Source organism: Hydra vulgaris, chromosome 09, assembly GCF_038396675.1.
Source record: "Hydra vulgaris chromosome 09, alternate assembly HydraT2T_AEP".
NCBI lineage: Eukaryota > Metazoa > Cnidaria > Hydrozoa > Anthoathecata > Hydridae > Hydra > Hydra vulgaris.
This window is the reverse complement of record NC_088928.1, coordinates 12,992,501-13,009,559: the sequence shown is the minus strand read 5'-3', so window position 1 is coordinate 13,009,559 and position 17,059 is coordinate 12,992,501. Positions and strand designations below refer to the sequence as shown.

The 17,059-nt window shown below is 27.9% G+C and overlaps 1 protein-coding gene across 2 annotated transcripts in view; it reads right to left on the bottom strand.

Moving 5' to 3' along the window:
• LOC100202624 (rab3 GTPase-activating protein non-catalytic subunit) overlaps nt 1–17,059 on the bottom strand; it is a 127,365-nt gene that overhangs the window by 47,394 nt on the left and 62,912 nt on the right. For both annotated transcript variants that reach the window (XM_065804764.1, XM_065804765.1), the window contains exons 15-18: nt 3,725–3,783; nt 3,485–3,634; nt 1,346–1,425; nt 661–731 (exon numbers count right to left, since the gene is read on the bottom strand). In XM_065804764.1, the coding sequence (XP_065660836.1) occupies nt 661–731; nt 1,346–1,425; nt 3,485–3,634; nt 3,725–3,783 (360 nt within the window). The remainder of the gene's footprint in view (nt 1–660; nt 732–1,345; nt 1,426–3,484; nt 3,635–3,724; nt 3,784–17,059) is intronic.

Sequence of the window (17,059 nt, the reverse complement as noted above, 5' to 3'; positions counted from 1 at the left end):
GTTGTTCACTCTTCACTAGTTTAACATCACTTAGTTTAACATTAATGAAAATGAAAAATATATGATTGCAAATTTTCTTGACCTCATTTAAAAACTATTTTCTTGGGATTAGTTAAAACACAAAGAGAAAAACAAAAATATTATAAGTTCTGAGAAAGAGTTGTGATTCTTTTAGTAGCACCAGCGGTAATTTATCTCTACTTTGGAAAAGAAGAGGTGACCATAAAAATGATAAAACCATTAAGATGCACAATAGTTAATGTTATTGTTTTGAGGAAGTCACTGTGCACACAGATCAAGATAGTAAACAGAAGATTCAACTGCAAATAAAATTGATTCTTTTGTAAAAGCTGCTGGCCTTAATTGGACAGCAGACCCTTTTTTCTTTTCTTTTTAAAATATGTTATTCACCTCTCCAAGGCCAAGGGGGAAATACAAATTTAACAAACAAGACTGTTGCGCGGAGAAACAAATCGTGAATACCTTATAAAGTGGTGATCAGCAAACGTGAAATAGTATCCAAGCCTAACAGAATTTGCTATGATTTATTTGTCATCTCCCAGTAGCAGTGTGTATAATTAGCATAAATTTCCCTAGCAGTGTGTATAAATTTTCCTAGTATTATTGAAATTTAAACATAATTAAATAAACTCAACTAACTTTGTGTTGGGCTGAAGGAACTTGAATTTCATTAAAAACCTTGATGAGATTCTTGCAAGTTTCTTTCGCATCTATGACAAAATATTATAACTATCATCTATAATACCTCATCATCATTATCATAATATAATATTTATTACATATTATTATCATTATTATTATCGTGATATTAATTTTAATAATATGTGGATTTATTCTTACATGATGACAACAATTAACCATTAAAACAAGGGCATTTAAACTTAGTTTAATTGTTACCTTATTTAGGTAAGTTGATGTGTACACACATCAAATTACCTAAATGAGTGTACACACATCAACTCTGGTTTAGGATTAGAGCAGACTATCTTAATGCCAATCATAACCTTAACCTTTTTCCCAATGTATGTACACTCCCTGCATGTCTCTATATAACATTATATCTCCTCTATATATATAAGTCAGTTGATGTATGTAAGCTCAAGTGGTAAAATGCCTTTTTGAGTGGTAAAATAGCAAAATTTGATGACATGATAGATTTTATTACTATCATTGTTGTTGCTATTACTATTACTATTATTATTATTATTATTATTATTATTATTATTATTATTATTATTATTATTATTATTATTATTATTATTATTATTATTATAACACCACATTTAAACAATACTATAAGCAACAAACAGCTAAAAAATAATACCTATTTGAGAATTTTTTTCAACTATATTTGCTATTCTTTTAAGTAAATGCACATCTTTGGCTTGGACACTGTGAACTGTACTATAAAAGAAACACAAATTTGTAAAGTAGTCTAACTAGAACAAGTTCTAAATACTGTTCTTATTATTTGTAAGAGATACTAAGCTTATATAATTAAAAATAATAAATAATAAATAAGTTCTATATGATTAAAAAAAATAAAAAATAAAAATTAAAAAAAAAACAGAAAAAAAAAACAAGAAAAAAAAAATACTTTTAAAACATGCTCAAATAATGGTAACAAAAATAAAAAGATAACTTACTACTAATAATAACAATAAAATAAATGAAAGAAAAATTATAACAAACATATATATATATACATATATATATATATATATATATATATATATATATATATATATATATATATATATATATATATATATATATATATATATATATATATATATATATATATACACATACATACATGTGTGTGTAAATTAGTAATTATTATTATATACTATTTCATATTTATTAAACATATACTAATTAACGTATTATATATTTTATAAATATTACTAAATATTAATTCTTATTGATATATACTTAAACTGTTATTTATTATATATTATTATCTTTTTCTAGTTACTATTTTTACTTACTCAGATTGTTATTTATTAATTTTTAACTTTTTTTAACATGGAATAAAAGTCTTTGAGTAATAAAGATTTAAAAAAAATTATTGTCAATAAAATAAGAAGCTTTGTATAATTATCTTCATAAATATTTTTTAATATTGATGAAGATATTTTGAAGAAAAAAATCTGTGTTGAGCCTGAAAAAAATATCAACAGATTACTATGAGAGGTCTTGTAGTGGGGTTTAGATGTTGAAGAATTGCAGGTAACAGTTATCATGACTATGAGTGAGTATATCATAACAGCAATCGAAAAAAAAAAAGTTGGAGAAAGTGTGCATTAAAGTGTGCGTTAAAGTGTGCGTTAAAGTAATGCATTAAAGTTCAGTACCCAGTTTTTTGTTTTTATTATTGTTTTTGAAGTTCTTTGAAAAATATTCAGTGCTGGTGTACCAGGCTTTTGCAGTTCTATGCAGATAATGAATGATTGTTTGTAGCGACAGAAGAAGAATTATACTAAAAGTTCAGTGGTGAAAAAATAAAATTGGGAGCTTAAAATAAACATGAATATGACAAAAGTTTGCCCTGTAAATTCAAAAATCAGCAAGCAGAAAATACTGGAAATGGGCATACATAGCGTGTAAGGAAATGAAGCAAACTCTATTGTTTCTACAGTTTGTAAGCAATTGCTTCACAAAAGATGTTGTGTTGTGCAAGGTGCCCTTAATATTATTTAGAGTAAAGAAAATGTACTTTTATAGAATATAAAAGTACATTTTCTATACTCTAAACAATATTTTATAGAGCTATAGAAAAGAGTGTCAAATAAGTGATTGAAATAAATAGTTGGAGAGAAAAAGAGTGCGATGATAATCTCAGAGTTACAATTGGATAAACTGGTGGTTCAGAATTAGGATCCATTTCTAAAAGCAAGTTAAAAATCTTATGCATCAGAGTTTTATGAAGTATGGCAGTAAAACATGGGCAATGAAGGTTGGTGTAAAGAACAGAGAAAATGGTTATCTAATGGATGTGTGGTGAACTTAAAACATAAAAAAAGAACTTATAATCTTAGATAGAAATTAAGAGTAGAATAATTTTCTTCTAAAAATAATAATTCTTTACATGCTGATAACCAATCATCTGCATCTTTAAACTCTACATTCTCAAAGCGTTTTAATCTTCTTGATAATTGGGTGAATGTAAAGAACTTTTAAGAGAAAGTTGTAGAAGTAAAAAAAACTGAAATGAGTGCATTACAGATAAAATGAAAAAAATTAGAAAAGCAGATAGCAGCTCAATAAATTAGCGAAATGACATTTAAAAAAATCCCCAACCATACATGGAAAAAATACTAGAAATTTCAGTTGCAAATTTTATATAAATAACATTTATAATAAAAAACCAGTTCAAATTTTAATATATAATAACCATAAAAAAATTTATATATAAAAAATTTATTATAAATAAACAACATTTTATAGAGAAAAGTAAAACCTTAATGCACAATGAAATGGTATATGAACAGCTTTAACTAAACCATTTGTTTGTAAAAGAAAACATTGATTTGTCTTGTTACAACTACTCAAGACAGAATCTGAACCAAAGTTGGTTTGACCAAGATAACTATATCCATTATATATTAGTCTAAATAAAATTTTGTGATTGTTATAGCCAATAAGTTAATAAGAACAAACTGAAAAATAAAAAGTATTTTAATTTTTTAATATATATTACCTGCAATCTTTCCCAACATTAAAAGCACCAACTCTTCCTCCATGTTCAGTTAAATAAATCTAAATATTTTTTTAAAACTAATTATTCTATTAATTATATTTTTACATTTTTATTGTTTTTATCACACATATTTTTCTTTTTGTTTAAATAACTGAAAATCTTAAATGAGACTTTTGAGTCAAATTAGGGTACAGATGGTTATTATAGCTTACTGATGGCCTACAGATGGTTATAACAGCTTACTGATGGCGTACAGATGGTTATAACAGCTTACTGATGGCATAAGATGGTTATAATAGCTTACTGATGGTGTACAGATGGTTATTATAGCTTCTATAATCTGGTGTACAGATGGTTATAATAAAATATTGAACAGATGGTTATAATAGCTTATTTAATCTTGTAACTTGTAAACATGTTGAAAAAATATTTATAGCAATTTATAACTGTTCAACCATATTTCGCTTCTAACCAGCAATATATATAATTGATGTAAATTATAAGATACTGTTATTATTTCATGATACAAAATATTTGTTACAAGATTATTTGAATTTTTTTTTTCTTCAAAACTTCTATTTTAAGCAAAACTTTGTTTCATAGATGTATTTAAAACAAAGATTGAAAATAAATAATAAGAACCTAATTCTAAATTTTTTCTTTCTTTTTGGTATCTAATTAAAAATGATTAAAAAACTTTTTAGGAATTGATCCTTATCACTTTATTCAAATTAAAACTTTTACTTTTAACAACCAAACTAAAGTTTGTTTTCTTTTTGGGGTTTGAATATATATATATATTTTTGGAGTTTGAAAATAATAGTTAAACATTTATAAACTTTTAGTAAATTTTTTTTAAATTAGGTTATTTTTTATCTTTACATTGTGGATATTATTTTTTAACTTTAATTTGTGGTTATTATTTTTTTTATTGATACTTTTTGTAATATTTTACTGAATCTTGATATCAGATTCATATTGTTTTCAACACGAAGGATGTTCAAGATCTTGCAAAATATAAAGATATTTCTGAATTTTAACAAAGCTCTTTTAACAAAAAAACAAAGATCTGATGATATTTCAACAGTTCTTTTGACAAAAAAACAAAGATCTGATGATATTTCAACAGTTCTTTTGACAAAAAAACAAAGATCTGATGATATTTCAACAGTTCTTTTGACAAAAAACCAAGATCTGATGATATTTCAACAGTTCTTTTGACAAAAAAAACCAAGATCTGGTAATATTTCAACAGTTCTTTTGACAAAAAAACCAAGATCTGGTAATATTTCAACAGTTCTTTTGACAAAAAACCAAGATCTGGTAATATTTTAACAGTTCTTTTGACAAAAAACCAAGATCTGGTAATATTTCAACAGTTCTTTTGACAAAAAAACCAAGATCTGGTAATATTTCAACAGTTCTTTTGACGAAAAAACCAAGATCTGGTAATATTTCAACAGTTCTTTTGACAAAAAACCAAGATCGGGTGATATTTCAACAGTTCTTTTGACAAAAAACCAAGATCTGGTAATATTTCAACAGTTCTTTTGACAAAAAAACAAAGATCTGATGATATTTCAACAGTTCTTTTGACAAAAAAACAAAGATCTGATGATATTTCAACAGTTCTTTTGACAAAAAACCAAGATCTGCTGATATTTCAACAGTTCTTTTGACAAAAAAACCAAGATCTGGTAATATTTCAACAGTTCTTTTGACAAAAAAAACCAAGATCTGGTAATATTTCAACAGTTCTTTTGACAAAAAACAAAGATCTGGTAATATTTCAACAGTTCTTTTGACAAAAAACCAAGATCTGATGATATTTCAACAGTTCTTTTGACGAAAAATCCAAGATCTGGTAATATTTCAACAGTTCTTTTGACAAAAAACCAAGATCTGGTGATATTTCAACAGTTCTTTTGACAAAAAACCAAGATCTGGTAATATTTCAACAGTTCTTTTGACAAAAAAACAAAGATCTGATGATATTTCAACAGTTCTTTTGACAAAAAACCAAGATCTGGTAATATTTCAACAGTTCTTTTGACAAAAAACCAAGATCTGGTAATATTTCAACAGTTCTTTTGTCAAAAAACCAAGATCTGGTAATATTTCAACAGTTCTTTTGACAAAAAACCAAGATCTGGTAATATTTCAACAGTCCTTTTGACAAAAAACCAAGATCTGGTAATATTTCAACAGTTCTTTTGACAAAAAACCAAGATCTGGTAATATTTCAACAGTTCTTTTGTCAAAAAACCAAGATCTGGTAATATTTCAACAGTTCTTTTGACAAAAAACCAAGATCTGGTAATATTTCAACAGTTCTTTTGACAAAAAACCAAGATCTGGTTATATTTCAACAGTTCTTTTGACAAAAAACCAAGATCTGGTAATATTTCAACAGTTCTTTTGTCAAAAAACCAAGATCTGGTAATATTTCAACAGTTCTTTTGACAAAAAACCAAGATCTGGTAATATTTCAACAGTTCTTTTGTCAAAAAACCAAGATCTGGTAATATTTCAACAGTTCTTTTGACAAAAAACCAAGATCTGGTAATATTTCAACAGTTCTTTTGACAAAAAACCAAGATCTGGTAATATTTCAACAGTTCTTTTGACAAAAAACCAAGATCTGGTAATATTTCAACAGTTCTTTTGTCAAAAAACCAAGATCTGGTAATATTTCAACAGTTCTTTTGTCAAAAAACCAAGATCTGGTAATATTTCAACAGTTCTTTTGACAAAAAACCAAGATCTGGTAATATTTCAACAGTTCTTTTGTCAAAAAACCAAGATCTGGTAATATTTCAACAGTTCTTTTGTCAAAAAACCAAGATCTGGTAATATTTCAACAGTTCTTTTGTCAAAAAACCAAGATCTGGTAATATTTCAACAGTTCTTTTGACAAAAAACCAAGATCTGGTAATATTTCAACAGTTCTTTTGACAAAAAACCAAGATCTGGTAATATTTCAACAGTTCTTTTGACAAAAAACCAAGATCTGGTAATATTTCAACAGTTCTTTTGTCAAAAAACCAAGATCTGGTAATATTTCAACAGTTCTTTTGACAAAAAACCAAGATCTGGTAATATTTCAACAGTTCTTTTGTCAAAAAACCAAGATCTGGTAATATTTCAACAGTTCTTTTGACAAAAAACCAAGATCTGGTAATATTTCAACAGTTCTTTTGACAAAAAACCAAGATCTGGTAATATTTCAACAGTTCTTTTGACAAAAAACCAAGATCTGGTAATATTTCAACAGTTCTTTTGTCAAAAAACCAAGATCTGGTAATATTTCAACAGTTCTTTTGTCAAAAAACCAAGATCTGGTAATATTTCAACAGTTCTTTTGACAAAAAACCAAGATCTGGTAATATTTCAACAGTTCTTTTGTCAAAAAACCAAGATCTGGTAATATTTCAACAGTTCCTTTGTCAAAAAACCAAGATCTGGTAATATTTCAACAGTTCTTTTGTCAAAAAACCAAGATCTGGTAATATTTCAACAGTTCTTTTGACAAAAAACCAAGATCTGGTAATATTTCAACAGTTCTTTTGACAAAAAACCAAGATCTGGTAATATTTCAACAGTTCTTTTGACAAAAAACCAAGATCTGGTAATATTTCAACAGTTCTTTTGTCAAAAAACCAAGATCTGGTAATATTTCAACAGTTCTTTTGACAAAAAACCAAGATCTGGTAATATTTCAACAGTTCTTTTGACAAAAAACCAAGATCTGGTAATATTTCAACAGTTCTTTTGACAAAAAACCAAGATCTGGTAATATTTCAACAGTTCTTTTGACAAAAAACCAAGATCTGGTAATATTTCAACAGTTCTTTTGACAAAAAACCAAGATCTGGTAATATTTTAACAGTTCTTTTGACAAAAAACCAAGATCTGGTAATATTTCAACAGTTCTTTTGACAAAAAAACCAAGATCTGGTAATATTTCAACAGTTCTTTTGACGAAAAAACCAAGATCTGGTAATATTTCAACAGTTCTTTTGACAAAAAACCAAGATCGGGTGATATTTCAACAGTTCTTTTGACAAAAAACCAAGATCTGGTAATATTTCAACAGTTCTTTTGACAAAAAACCAAGATCTGGTAATATTTCAACAGTTCTTTTGACAAAAAACCAAGATCTGGTAATATTTCAACAGTTCTTTTGACAAAAAACCAAGATCTGGTAATATTTCAACAGTTCTTTTGTCAAAAAACCAAGATCTGGTAATATTTCAACAGTTCTTTTGTCAAAAAACCAAGATCTGGTAATATTTCAACAGTTCTTTTGACAAAAAACCAAGATCTGGTAATATTTCAACAGTTCTTTTGTCAAAAAACCAAGATCTGGTAATATTTCAACAGTTCTTTTGTCAAAAAACCAAGATCTGGTAATATTTCAACAGTTCTTTTGTCAAAAAACCAAGATCTGGTAATATTTCAACAGTTCTTTTGACAAAAAACCAAGATCTGGTAATATTTCAACAGTTCTTTTGACAAAAAACCAAGATCTGGTAATATTTCAACAGTTCTTTTGACAAAAAACCAAGATCTGGTAATATTTCAACAGTTCTTTTGTCAAAAAACCAAGATCTGGTAATATTTCAACAGTTCTTTTGACAAAAAAACCAAGATCTGGTAATATTTCAACAGTTCTTTTGACGAAAAAACCAAGATCTGGTAATATTTCAACAGTTCTTTTGACAAAAAACCAAGATCGGGTGATATTTCAACAGTTCTTTTGACAAAAAACCAAGATCTGGTAATATTTCAACAGTTCTTTTGACAAAAAAACAAATATCTGATGATATTTCAACAGTTCTTTTGACAAAAAAACAAAGATCTGATGATATTTCAACAGTTCTTTTGACAAAAAACCAAGATCTGATGATATTTCAACAGTTCTTTTAACAAAAAAACCAAGATCTGGTAATATTTCAACAGTTCTTTTGACAAAAAAACCAAGATCTGGTAATATTTCAACAGTTCTTTTGACAAAAAACCAAGATCTGGTAATATTTCAACAGTTCTTTTGACAAAAAACCAAGATCTGATGATATTTCAACAGTTCTTTTGACGAAAAAACCAAGATCTGGTAATATTTCAACAGTTCTTTTGACAAAAAACCAAGATCTGGTGATATTTCAACAGTTCCTTTGACAAAAAACCAAGATCTGGTAATATTTCAACAGTTCTTTTGACAAAAAACCAAGATCTGGTGATATTTCAACAGTTCTTTTGACAAAAAACCAAGATCTGGTAATATTTCAACAGTTCTTTTGACAAAAAACCAAGATCTGGTAATATTTCAACAGTTCTTTTGTCAAAAAACCAAGATCTGGTAATATTTCAACAGTTCTTTTGACAAAAAACCAAGATCTGGTAATATTTCAACAGTTCTTTTGACAAAAAACCAAGATCTGGTAATATTTCAACAGTTCTTTTGACAAAAAACCAAGATCTGGTAATATTTCAACAGTTCTTTTGTCAAAAAACCAAGATCTGGTAATATTTCAACAGTTCTTTTGACAAAAAACCAAGATCTGGTAATATTTCAACAGTTCTTTTGACAAAAAACCAAGATCTGGTAATATTTCAACAGTTCTTTTGACAAAAAACCAAGATCTGGTAATATTTCAACAGTTCTTTTGTCAAAAAACCAAGATCTGGTAATATTTCAACAGTTCTTTTGACAAAAAACCAAGATCTGGTAATATTTCAACAGTTCTTTTGTCAAAAAACCAAGATCTGGTAATATTTCAACAGTTCTTTTGACAAAAAACCAAGATCTGGTAATATTTCAACAGTTCTTTTGTCAAAAAACCAAGATCTGGTAATATTTCAACAGTTCTTTTGACAAAAAACCAAGATCTGGTAATATTTCAACAGTTCTTTTGTCAAAAAACCAAGATCTGGTAATATTTCAACAGTTCTTTTGACAAAAAACCAAGATCTGGTAATATTTCAACAGTTCTTTTGACAAAAAACCAAGATCTGGTAATATTTCAACAGTTCTTTTGACAAAAAACCAAGATCTGGTAATATTTCAACAGTTCTTTTGTCAAAAAACCAAGATCTGGTAATATTTCAACAGTTCTTTTGTCAAAAAACCAAGATCTGGTAATATTTCAACAGTTCTTTTGACAAAAAACCAAGATCTGGTAATATTTCAACAGTTCTTTTGACAAAAAAACAAAGATCTGATGATATTTCAACAGTTCTTTTGACAAAAAAACAAAGATCTGATGATATTTCAACAGTTCTTTTGACAAAAAACCAAGATCTGATGATATTTCAACAGTTCTTTTGACAAAAAAACCAAGATCTGGTAATATTTCAACAGTTCTTTTGACAAAAAAACCAAGATCTGGTAATATTTCAACAGTTCTTTTGACAAAAAACCAAGATCTGGTAATATTTCAACAGTTCTTTTGACAAAAAACCAAGATCTGATGATATTTCAACAGTTCTTTTGACGAAAAAACCAAGATCTGGTAATATTTCAACAGTTCTTTTGACAAAAAACCAAGATCTGGTGATATTTCAACAGTTCTTTTGACAAAAAACCAAGATCTGGTAATATTTCAACAGTTCTTTTGACAAAAAACCAAGATCTGGTGATATTTCAACAGTTCTTTTGACAAAAAACCAAGATCTGGTAATATTTCAACAGTTCTTTTGACAAAAAACCAAGATCTGGTAATATTTCAACAGTTCTTTTGTCAAAAAACCAAGATCTGGTAATATTTCAACAGTTCTTTTGACAAAAAACCAAGATCTGGTAATATTTCAACAGTTCTTTTGACAAAAAACCAAGATCTGGTAATATTTCAACAGTTCTTTTGACAAAAAACCAAGATCTGGTAATATTTCAACAGTTCTTTTGACAAAAAACCAAGATCTGGTAATATTTCAACAGTTCTTTTGACAAAAAACCAAGATCTGGTAATATTTCAACAGTTCTTTTGACAAAAAACCAAGATCTGGTAATATTTCAACAGTTCTTTTGACAAAAAACCAAGATCTGGTAATATTTCAACAGTTCTTTTGACAAAAAACCAAGATCTGGTAATATTTCAACAGTTCTTTTGTCAAAAAACCAAGATCTGGTAATATTTCAACAGTTCTTTTGACAAAAAACCAAGATCTGGTAATATTTCAACAGTTCTTTTGTCAAAAAACCAAGATCTGGTAATATTTCAACAGTTCTTTTGACAAAAAACCAAGATCTGGTAATATTTCAACAGTTCTTTTGTCAAAAAACCAAGATCTGGTAATATTTCAACAGTTCTTTTGACAAAAAACCAAGATCTGGTAATATTTCAACAGTTCTTTTGTCAAAAAACCAAGATCTGGTAATATTTCAACAGTTCTTTTGACAAAAAACCAAGATCTGGTAATATTTCAACAGTTCTTTTGACAAAAAACCAAGATCTGGTAATATTTCAACAGTTCTTTTGACAAAAAACCAAGATCTGGTAATATTTCAACAGTTCTTTTGTCAAAAAACCAAGATCTGGTAATATTTCAACAGTTCTTTTGTCAAAAAACCAAGATCTGGTAATATTTCAACAGTTCTTTTGACAAAAAACCAAGATCTGGTAATATTTCAACAGTTCTTTTGTCAAAAAACCAAGATCTGGTAATATTTCAACAGTTCTTTTGTCAAAAAACCAAGATCTGGTAATATTTCAACAGTTCTTTTGTCAAAAAACCAAGATCTGGTAATATTTCAACAGTTCTTTTGACAAAAAACCAAGATCTGGTAATATTTCAACAGTTCTTTTGACAAAAAACCAAGATCTGGTAATATTTCAACAGTTCTTTTGACAAAAAACCAAGATCTGGTAATATTTCAACAGTTCTTTTGTCAAAAAACCAAGATCTGGTAATATTTCAACAGTTCTTTTGACAAAAAACCAAGATCTGGTAATATTTCAACAGTTCTTTTGTCAAAAAACCAAGATCTGGTAATATTTCAACAGTTCTTTTGACAAAAAACCAAGATCTGGTAATATTTCAACAGTTCTTTTGACAAAAAACCAAGATCTGGTAATATTTCAACAGTTCTTTTGACAAAAAACCAAGATCTGGTAATATTTCAACAGTTCTTTTGTCAAAAAACCAAGATCTGGTAATATTTCAACAGTTCTTTTGTCAAAAAACCAAGATCTGGTAATATTTCAACAGTTCTTTTGACAAAAAACCAAGATCTGGTAATATTTCAACAGTTCTTTTGTCAAAAAACCAAGATCTGGTAATATTTCAACAGTTCTTTTGTCAAAAAACCAAGATCTGGTAATATTTCAACAGTTCTTTTGTCAAAAAACCAAGATCTGGTAATATTTCAACAGTTCTTTTGACAAAAAACCAAGATCTGGTAATATTTCAACAGTTCTTTTGACAAAAAACCAAGATCTGGTAATATTTCAACAGTTCTTTTGACAAAAAACCAAGATCTGGTAATATTTCAACAGTTCTTTTGACAAAAAACCAAGATCTGGTAATATTTCAACAGTTCTTTTGACAAAAAACCAAGATCTGGTAATATTTCAACAGTTCTTTTGTCAAAAAACCAAGATCTGGTAATATTTCAACAGTTCTTTTGACAAAAAACCAAGATCTGGTAATATTTCAACAGTTCTTTTGACAAAAAACCAAGATCTGGTAATATTTCAACAGTTCTTTTGACAAAAAACCAAGATCTGGTAATATTTCAACAGTTCTTTTGACAAAAAACCAAGATCTGGTAATATTTCAACAGTTCTTTTGACAAAAAACCAAGATCTGGTAATATTTCAACAGTTCTATTGACAAAAAACCAAGATCTGGTAATATTTCAACAGTTCTTTTGACAAAAAACCAAGATCTGGTAATATTTCAACAGTTCTTTTGACAAAAAACCAAGATCTGGTAATATTTCAACAGTTCTTTTGTCAAAAAACCAAGATCTGGTAATATTTCAACAGTTCTTTTGACAAAAAACCAAGATCTGGTAATATTTCAACAGTTCTTTTGACATAAAACCAAGATCTGGTAATATTTTAACAGTTCTTTTGACAAAAAACCAAGATCTGGTAATATTTCAACAGTTCTTTTGTCAAAAAACCAAGATCTGGTAATATTTCAACAGTTCTTTTGACAAAAAACCAAGATCTGGTAATATTTCAACAGTTCTTTTGACAAAAAACCAAGATCTGGTAATATTTCAACAGTTCTTTTGACAAAAAACCAAGATCTGGTAATATTTCAACAGTTCTTTTGACAAAAAACCAAGATCTGGTAATATTTCAACAGTTCTTTTGACAAAAAACCAAGATCTGGTAATATTTCAACAGTTCTTTTGTCAAAAAACCAAGATCTGGTAATATTTCAACAGTTCTTTTGACAAAAAACCAAGATCTGGTAATATTTCAACAGTTCTTTTGACAAAAAACCAAGATCTGGTAATATTTCAACAGTTCTTTTGACAAAAAACCAAGATCTGGTAATATTTCAACAGTTCTTTTGACAAAAAACCAAGATCTGGTAATATTTCAACAGTTCTTTTGACAAAAAACCAAGATCTGGTAATATTTCAACAGTTCTTTTGTCAAAAAACCAAGATCTGGTAATATTTCAACAGTTCTTTTGACAAAAAACCAAGATCTGGTAATATTTCAACAGTTCTTTTGACAAAAAACCAAGATCTGGTAATATTTCAACAGTTCTTTTGACAAAAAACCAAGATCTGGTAATATTTCAACAGTTCTTTTGTTAAAAAACCAAGATTCTGTAATATTTCAACAGTTCTTTTGACAAAAAACCAAGATCTGGTAATATTTCAACAGTTCTTTTGACAAAAAACCAAGATCTGGTAATATTTCAACAGTTCTTTTGACAAAAAAACCAAGATCTGGTAATATTTCAACAGTTCTTTTGACGAAAAAACCAAGATCTGGTAATATTTCAACAGTTCTTTTGACAAAAAACCAAGATCGGGTGATATTTCAACAGTTCTTTTGACAAAAAACCAAGATCTGGTAATATTTCAACAGTTCTTTTGACAAAAAAACAAAGATCTGATGATATTTCAACAGTTCTTTTGACAAAAAAACAAAGATCTGATGATATTTCAACAGTTCTTTTGACAAAAAACCAAGATCTGATGATATTTCAACAGTTCTTGTGACAAAAAAACCAAGATCTGGTAATATTTCAACAGTTCTTTTGACAAAAAAACCAAGATCTGGTAATATTTCAACAGTTCTTTTGACAAAAAACCAAGATCTGGTAATATTTCAACAGTTCTTTTGACAAAAAACCAAGATCTGATGATATTTCAACAGTTCTTTTGACGAAAAAACCAAGATCTGGTAATATTTCAACAGTTCTTTTGACAAAAAACCAAGATCTGGTGATATTTCAACAGTTCTTTTGACAAAAAACCAAGATCTGGTAATATTTCAACAGTTCTTTTGACAAAAAACCAAGATCTGGTGATATTTCAACAGTTCTTTTGACAAAAAACCAAGATCTGGTAATATTTCAACAGTTCTTTTGACAAAAAACCAAGATCTGGTAATATTTCAACAGTTCTTTTGTCAAAAAACCAAGATCTGGTAATATTTCAACAGTTCTTTTGACAAAAAACCAAGATCTGGTAATATTTCAACAGTTCTTTTGACAAAAAACCAAGATCTGGTAATATTTCAACAGTTCTTTTGACAAAAAACCAAGATCTGGTAATATTTCAACAGTTCTTTTGTCAAAAAACCAAGATCTGGTAATATTTCAACAGTTCTTTTGACAAAAAACCAAGATCTGGTAATATTTCAACAGTTCTTTTGTCAAAAAACCAAGATCTGGTAATATTTCAACAGTTCTTTTGACAAAAAACCAAGATCTGGTAATATTTCAACAGTTCTTTTGTCAAAAAACCAAGATCTGGTAATATTTCAACAGTTCTTTTGACAAAAAACCAAGATCTGGTAATATTTCAACAGTTCTTTTGTCAAAAAACCAAGATCTGGTAATATTTCAACAGTTCTTTTGACAAAAAACCAAGATCTGGTAATATTTCAACAGTTCTTTTGACAAAAAACCAAGATCTGGTAATATTTCAACAGTTCTTTTGACAAAAAACCAAGATCTGGTAATATTTCAACAGTTCTTTTGTCAAAAAACCAAGATCTGGTAATATTTCAACAGTTCTTTTGTCAAAAAACCAAGATCTGGTAATATTTCAACAGTTCTTTTGACAAAAAACCAAGATCTGGTAATATTTCAACAGTTCTTTTGACAAAAAAACAAAGATCTGATGATATTTCAACAGTTCTTTTGACAAAAAAACAAAGATCTGATGATATTTCAACAGTTCTTTTGACAAAAAACCAAGATCTGATGATATTTCAACAGTTCTTTTGACAAAAAAACCAAGATCTGGTAATATTTCAACAGTTCTTTTGACAAAAAAACCAAGATCTGGTAATATTTCAACAGTTCTTTTGACAAAAAACCAAGATCTGGTAATATTTCAACAGTTCTTTTGACAAAAAACCAAGATCTGATGATATTTCAACAGTTCTTTTGACGAAAAAACCAAGATCTGGTAATATTTCAACAGTTCTTTTGACAAAAAACCAAGATCTGGTGATATTTCAACAGTTCTTTTGACAAAAAACCAAGATCTGGTAATATTTCAACAGTTCTTTTGACAAAAAACCAAGATCTGGTAATATTTCAACAGTTCTTTTGTCAAAAAACCAAGATCTGGTAATATTTCAACAGTTCTTTTGACAAAAAACCAAGATCTGGTAATATTTCAACAGTTCTTTTGACAAAAAACCAAGATCTGGTAATATTTCAACAGTTCTTTTGACAAAAAACCAAGATCTGGTAATATTTCAACAGTTCTTTTGTCAAAAAACCAAGATCTGGTAATATTTCAACAGTTCTTTTGACAAAAAACCAAGATCTGGTAATATTTCAACAGTTCTTTTGTCAAAAAACCAAGATCTGGTAATATTTCAACAGTTCTTTTGACAAAAAACCAAGATCTGGTAATATTTCAACAGTTCTTTTGTCAAAAAACCAAGATCTGGTAATATTTCAACAGTTCTTTTGACAAAAAACCAAGATCTGGTAATATTTCAACAGTTCTTTTGTCAAAAAACCAAGATCTGGTAATATTTCAACAGTTCTTTTGACAAAAAACCAAGATCTGGTAATATTTCAACAGTTCTTTTGACAAAAAACCAAGATCTGGTAATATTTCAACAGTTCTTTTGACAAAAAACCAAGATCTGGTAATATTTCAACAGTTTTTTTGTCAAAAAACCAAGATCTGGTAATATTTCAACAGTTCTTTTGTCAAAAAACCAAGATCTGGTAATATTTCAACAGTTCTTTTGACAAAAAACCAAGATCTGGTAATATTTCAACAGTTCTTTTGTCAAAAAACCAAGATCTGGTAATATTTCAACAGTTCTTTTGTCAAAAAACCAAGATCTGGTAATATTTCAACAGTTCTTTTGTCAAAAAACCAAGATCTGGTAATATTTCAACAGTTCTTTTGACAAAAAACCAAGATCTGGTAATATTTCAACAGTTCTTTTGACAAAAAACCAAGATCTGGTAATATTTCAACAGTTCTTTTGACAAAAAACCAAGATCTGGTAATATTTCAACAGTTCTTTTGTCAAAAAACCAAGATCTGGTAATATTTCAACAGTTCTTTTGACAAAAAACCAAGATCTGGTAATATTTCAACAGTTCTTTTGTCAAAAAACCAAGATCTGGTAATATTTCAACAGTTCTTTTGACAAAAAACCAAGATCTGGTAATATTTCAACAGTTCTTTTGACAAAAAACCAAGATCTGGTAATATTTCAACAGTTCTTTTGACAAAAAACCAAGATCTGGTAATATTTCAACAGTTCTTTTGTCAAAAACCCAAGATCTGGTAATATTTCAACAGTTCTTTTGTCAAAAAACCAAGATCTGGTAATATTTCAACAGTTCTTTTGACAAAAAACCAAGATCTGGTAATATTTCAACAGTTCTTTTGTCAAAAAACCAAGATCTGGTAATATTTCAACAGTTCTTTTGTCAAAAAACCAAGATCTGGTAATATTTCAACAGTTCTTTTGTCAAAAAACCAAGATCTGGTAATATTTCAACAGTTCTTTCGACAAAAAACCAAGATCTGGTAATATTTCAACAGTTCTTTTGACAAAAAACCAAGATCTGGTAATATTTCAACAGTTCTTTTGACAAAAAACCAAGATCTGGTAATATTTCAACAGTTCTTTTGACAAAAAACCAAGATCTGGTAAT